Raw genomic sequence first — 6,145 nt, forward strand, 5'->3', positions numbered from 1 at the left:
TGCTGTCAGTGAGTGAGGGAGGGTGCTGTCACTGAGGGAGGGAGGGTGCTGTCAGTGAGGGTGGGAGGGTACTGTCAGTGAGTGAGAGAGGGTGCTGTTAGTGAAGGAGGGAGGGTACTGTCAGTGAGTGAGAGTGGGTGCTGTCAGTGAGGGTGGGAGGGTGCCGTCAGTGAGGGTGGGAGGGTGCCGTCAGTGAGTGAGTGAGTGTGCTGTCATTGAGTGAGGGAGGGTGCTGTCAATGAGTGAGTGAGGGAGGGTACTGTCATTAAGGGAGGGGGGTGCTGTCAGTGACTGAGAGAAGGAGACTGCTGTCAGTGAGTGCGAGAGGGTGCTGTCAATGAGTGAGGTAGGCTGCTGTCAGTGAGTGAGTGAGTGTGCTGTCATTGAGTGTGGGAGGGTGCTGGAGCGAGGGGGCGACTGCTGTCAGTGAGTGAGGGAGGGTGCTGTCAATGAGTGAGTGAGGGAGGGTGCTGTCAGTGAGTGAGGTAGGCTGCTGTCAGTGAGTGAGTGAGTGTGCTGTCACTGAGTGAGGGAGGGTGCTGTCAGTGAGGGACGGAGGGAGGGTGCTGTCAGTGAATGAGGGAGGCTTCTATCAGTGAGTGAGAGAGGGAGCTGTCACTAAGAGAGGGAGGGTGCTGTCAGTGGGAGAGGGGGCAACTGCTGTCAGTGAGTGAGGGAGGGTGACTGCTGTCAGTGAGTGAGTGAGGGTGGGTGCTGTCAGTCAGTGAGTAAGGGCGTATGCTGTCAATGAGTGAGTGAGGGAGGGAGCTGTCAGTGAGTGAGGGAGGGTGCTGTCAGTGAGTGAGGGAGGGTGCTGTCAGTGAGCGAGGGGGTGACTGCTGTCAGTGAGCGAGGGGGCGACTGCTGTCAGTGAGTGAGGGAGGGTGCTGTCAGTGATTGAGGCAGGCTTCCATCAGTGAGTGAGGGAGGGTGCTGTCAGTGAGTGAGTTAGGGAGGATGCTGTCAGTGAGTGAGGGTGGGTGCTGTCAGTCAGTGAGTGAGGAAGGATGCTGTCAGTGAGTGAGGGAGGGTGCTGTCAATGAGTGAGTGAGGGAGGGTGCTGTCAGTGAGTGAGGGAGGGTGCTGTCAGTGAGTGAAGGACGGAGGGTGGCTACTGTCAGTGAGTTAACAAATGTGCTGTGAGTGAGTGAGTGAGGGAGGGTGCCATCAGTGATGGAGGGAGGGTGCCGTCAGTGAGGGAGGGAGGGTGCTGTCAATGAGTGAGGGAGGGAGACTGCTGTCTGTGATGGAGGGAGACTGCTGTCAGTGAGTGAGGGAGGGTGCTGTCAGTGAGGGAGGGAGGGTGCTGTCAGTGAGGGTGGGAGGGTGCTGTCAGTGAGGGTGGGAGGGTACTGTCAGTGAGTGAGAGAGGGTGCTGTTAGTGAAGGAGGGAGGGTACTGTCAGTGAGTGAGAGTGGGTGCTGTCAGTGAGGGTGGGAGGGTGCCGTCAGTGAGGGTGGGAGGGTGCCGTCAGTGAGGGTGGGAGGGTGCCGTCAGTGAGGGTGGGAGGGTGCCGTCAGTGAGGGTGGGAGGGTGCCGTCAGTGAGGGTGGGAGGGTGCCGTCAGTGAGGGTGGGAGGGTGCCGTCAGTGAGGGTGGGAGGGTGCCGTCAGTGAGGGTGGGAGGGTGCCGTCAGTGAGGGTGGGAGGGTGCCGTCAGTGAGGGTGGGAGGGTGCCGTCAGTGAGGGTGGGAGGGTGCCGTCAGTGAGGGTGGGAGGGTGCCGTCAGTGAGGGTGGGAGGGTGCCGTCAGTGAGGGTGGGAGGGTGCCGTCAGTGAGGGTGGGAGGGTGCCGTCAGTGAGGGTGGGAGGGTGCCGTCAGTGAGGGTGGGAGGGTGCCGTCAGTGAGGGTGGGAGGGTGCCGTCAGTGAGGGTGGGAGGGTGCCGTCAGTGAGGGTGGGAGGGTGCCGTCAGTGAGGGTGGGAGGGTGCCGTCAGTGAGGGTGGGAGGGTGCCGTCAGTGAGGGTGGGAGGGTGCCGTCAGTGAGGGTGGGAGGGTGCCGTCAGTGAGGGTGGGAGGGTGCCGTCAGTGAGGGTGGGAGGGTGCCGTCAGTGATGTCAGTGAGGTGGGACGGTGCTGTCAGTGAGTGAGGGTGCTGTCAGTGAGTGAGTGAGGGTGCTGTCAGTGAGTGAGTGAGGGTGACTGCTGTCAGTGAGTGAGGGAGGGTGCTGTCAGTGAGTGAAGGAGGGTGCTGTCAGTGAGTGAGTGAGGGTGCTGTCAGTGAGTGAGTGAGGGTGCTGTCAGTGAGTGAGTGAGGGAGACTGCTGTCAGTGAGGGAGGGAAGGAGACTGCTGTCAGTGAGGGTGGGACGGTGCTGTCAGTGAGTGAGGGTGCTGTCAGTGAGTGAGTGAGGGTGCTGTCAGTGAGTGAGTGAGGGTGACTGCTGTCAGTGAGTGAGGGAGGGTGCTGTCAGTGAGTGAAGGAGGGTGCTGTCAGTGAGTGAGTGAGGGAGCAGGGAGGGAGGGAGTGTGCTGTCAGTGAGTGAGAGAGGCTGCTGTCAGTGAGGGAGGGAGGGTGCTGTCAATGAGTGAGTGAGGGAGGGTGCTCTCAGTGAGGGACAGAGGGAGGGTGCTGTCAGGGAGGGACAGAGTGAGGGTGCTGTCAGGGAGGGAGGGAGTGTGCTGTCAGTGAGTGAGAGAGGCTGCTGTCAGTGAGGGAGGGAGGGTGCTGTCAGTGAGGGAGGGAGGGTACTGTCACTGAGTGAGAGAGGGAGACTGCTGTCAGGGAGTGAGGGAGCTGATGTCAGTCAGTGAGGTAGGGTGCTGTCAGTGAGTGAGTGAGGGTGCTGTCAGTGAGTGAGTGAGGGAGGGTGCTGTCAGGGAGGGAGGGTGCTGTCAGTGAGAGGGCGGGAGCAGTCACTGAGGGAGGTAGGGTGCTGTCAGTGAGTGAGGGAGGGTGGGTGCTGTCAGTGAGGGAGGGAGGGTGCTGTCAATGAGTGATGGAGGCTGCTGTCAGTGCAGTGAGTGATGAGGGTGCTGTCAGTGAGTGAGTGAGGGAGGGTGCTGTCAGGGAGGGAGGGTGCTGTCAGTGAGAGGGCGGGAGCAGTCACTGAGGGAGGTAGGGTGCTGTCAGTGAGTGAGGGAGGGTGCTGTCAGTGGGTGAGGGAGGGAGGGTGCTGTCAGTGAGTGAGGGAGGGAGACTGCTGTCAGTGAGGGAGGGAGGGTGCTGTCAGTGAGTGAGGGAGGGTGCTGTCAGTGAGGACAGGGTGGTGTTGCTGGGGGAGTGTACTCTCCCAGGGACAGGGTGGTGTTGCTGGGGGAGTGTACTCTCCCAGGGACAGGGTGGTGTTGCTGGGGGAGTGTACTCTCCCAGGGACAGGGTGGTGTTGCTGGGGGAGTGTACTCTCCCAGGGACAGGGTGGTGTTGCTGGGGGAGTGTACTCTCCCAGGGACAGGGTGGTGTTGCTGGGGGAGTGTACTCTCCCAGGGACAGGGTGGTGTTGCTGGGGGAGTGTACTCTCCCAGGGACAGGGTGGTGTTGCTGGGGGAGTGTACTCTCCCAGGGACAGGGTGGTGTTGCTGGGGGAGTGTACTCTCCCAGGGACAGGGTGGTGTTGCTGGGGGAGTGTACTCTCCCAGGGACAGGGTGGTGTTGCTGGGGGAGTGTACTCTCCCAGGGACAGGGTGGTGTTGCTGGGGGAGTGTACTCTCCCAGGGACAGGGTGGTGTTGCTGGGGGAGTGTACTCTCCCAGGGACAGGGTGGTGTTGCTGGGGGAGTGTACTCTCCCAGGGACAGGGTGGTGTTGCTGGGGGAGTGTACTCTCCCAGGGACAGGGTGGTGTTGCTGGGGGAGTGTACTCTCCCAGGGACAGGGTGGTGTTGCTGGGGGAGTGTACTCTCCCAGGGACAGGGTGGTGTTGCTGGGGGAGTGTACTCTCCCAGGGACAGGGTGGTGTTGCTGGGGGAGTGTACTCTCCCAGGGACAGGGTGGTGTTGCTGGGGGAGTGTACTCTCCCAGGGACAGGGTGGTGTTGCTGGGGGAGTGTACTCTCCCAGGGACAGGGTGGTGTTGCTGGGGGAGTGTACTCTCCCAGGGACAGGGTGGTGTTGCTGGGGGAGTGTACTCTCCCAGGGACAGGGTGGTGTTGCTGGGGGAGTGTACTCTCCCAGGGACAGGGTGGTGTTGCTGGGGGAGTGTACTCTCCCAGGGACAGGGTGGTGTTGCTGGGGGAGTGTACTCTCCCAGGGACAGGGTGGTGTTGCTGGGGGAGTGTACTCTCCCAGGGACAGGGTGGTGTTGCTGGGGGAGTGTACTCTCCCAGGGACAGGGTGGTGTTGCTGGGGGAGTGTACTCTCCCAGGGACAGGGTGGTGTTGCTGGGGGAGTGTACTCTCCCAGGGACAGGGTGGTGTTGCTGGGGGAGTGTACTCTCCCAGGGACAGGGTGGTGTTGCTGGGGGAGTGTACTCTCCCAGGGACAGGGTGGTGTTGCTGGGGGAGTGTACTCTCCCAGGGACAGGGTGGTGTTGCTGGGGGAGTGTACTCTCCCAGGGACAGGGTGGTGTTGCTGGGGGAGTGTACTCTCCCAGGGACAGGGTGGTGTTGCTGGGGGAGTGTACTCTCCCTGGGCAGGGTGCTGTTGCTGGGGGAGTGTACTCTCCCTGGGTCAGGGTGCTGTTGCTGGGGGAGTGTACTCTCCCTGGGTCAGGGTGCTGTTGCTGGGGGAGTGTACTCTCCCTGTGTCAGGGTGCTGTTGCTGGGGGAGAGTACACTCCCTGGGTCAGGGTGCTGTTGGTGGGGGAGTGTACACTCCCTGGGTCAGGGTGCTGTTGCTGGGGGAGTGTACACTCCCTGGGTCAGGGTGCTGTTGCTGGGGGAGTGTACTCTCCCTGGGTCAGGGTGCTGTTGGTGGGGGAGTGTGCTCTCCCTGGGTCAGGGTGCTGTTGCTGGGGGAGTACACCCTCCCTGGGTCAGGGTGCGGTTGCTGGGGGAGTGTACTCTCGCTGGGTCAGGGTGCTGTTGCTGGGGGAGTGTACTCTCCCTGGGTCAGAGTGCTGTTGCTGGGGAGTGTACTCTCCCTGGGTCAGGGTGCTGTTGCTGGGGGAGTGTACTCTCCCAGGGTCAGAGTGCTGTTGCTTGGGGAGTGTACTCTCCCTGGGTCAGGGTGCTGTTGCTGGGGGAGTGTACTCTCCCAGGGACAGGGTGGTGTTGCTGGGGGAGTGTACTCTCCCTGTGTCAGGGTGCTGTTGCTGGGGGAGTGTACTGTCCCTGGATCAGGGTGCTGTTGCTGGGGGAGTGTACTCTCCCCGGGTCAGAGTGCTGTTGCTGGGGGAGTGTACTCTCCCTGGGTCAGGGTGCGGTTGCTGGGGGAGTGTACTCTCCCTGGGTCAGGTTGCTGTTGCTGGGGGAGTGTACTCTCCCTGGGTCAGGGTGCGGTTGCTGGAGGAGTGTGTTCTCCCTGGGTCAGAGTGCTGTTGCTGGGGGAGTACACTCTCCCTGGGTCAGGGTGCTGTTGCTGGGGGAGTGTACTCTCCCTGGGTCAGGGTGCTGTTGCTGGGGGAGTGTCCACTCCCAGGGTCAGGGTGCTGTTGCTGGGGGAGTGTTCACTCCCAGGGTCAGGGTGCTGTTACTGGGGGAGTGTACTCTCCCTGGGTCAGGGTGCTGTTGCAGGGGGAGTGCGCTCTCCCTGGGTCAGGGTGCTGTTGCTGGGGGAGTGTGCTCTCCATGGGTCAGGGTTCTGTTGCTGGGGGAGTGTGCTCTCCCTTGGTCAGGGTGCTGTTGCTGGGGGAGTGTACTCTCCCTGGGTCAGAGTGCTGTTGCTGGGGGAGTGTGTTCTCACTGGGTCAGGGTGCTGTTGCTGGGGGAGTGTACTCTCCCTGGGTCAGGGTGCTGTTGCTGGGGAGTGTGTTCTCCCTGGGTCAGGGGGCTGTTGCTGGGGGAGTGTACTCTCCCTGGGTCAGAGTGCTGTTGCTGGGGGAGTGTGTTCTCCCTGGGTCAGAGTGCTGTTGCTGGGGGAGTGTACTCTCCCTGGGTCAGGGTGCTGTTGCTGGGGAGTGTGTTCTCCCTGGGTCAGGGGGCTGTTGCTGGGGGGGGTTACTCTCCCTGGGTCAGGGTGCTGTTGCTGGGGAGGTGTGCTCTCCCTTGGTCAGGGTGCTGTTGCTGGGGGAGTGTGCTCTCCCTTGGTCAGGGTGCTGTTGCTGGGGGAGTGT

At 62.0% G+C, this 6,145-nt stretch overlaps 1 protein-coding gene across 1 annotated transcript in view; it reads left to right on the forward strand.

Annotated features, from left to right (window-relative positions):
• The window catches only part of cunh22orf23 (chromosome unknown C22orf23 homolog), a 13,111-nt gene that overhangs the window by 5,171 nt on the left and 1,795 nt on the right, over window positions 1-6,145 (forward strand). The window contains exon 4 of the mRNA XM_043686780.1: window positions 626-666. Coding sequence (XP_043542715.1) covers window positions 626-666 — 41 coding nt within the window. The remainder of the gene's footprint in view (window positions 1-625; window positions 667-6,145) is intronic.

The sequence above is a fragment of the Chiloscyllium plagiosum genome, unplaced genomic scaffold (genome assembly GCF_004010195.1).
Source record: "Chiloscyllium plagiosum isolate BGI_BamShark_2017 unplaced genomic scaffold, ASM401019v2 scaf_6760, whole genome shotgun sequence".
Taxonomy (NCBI): domain Eukaryota; kingdom Metazoa; phylum Chordata; class Chondrichthyes; order Orectolobiformes; family Hemiscylliidae; genus Chiloscyllium; species Chiloscyllium plagiosum.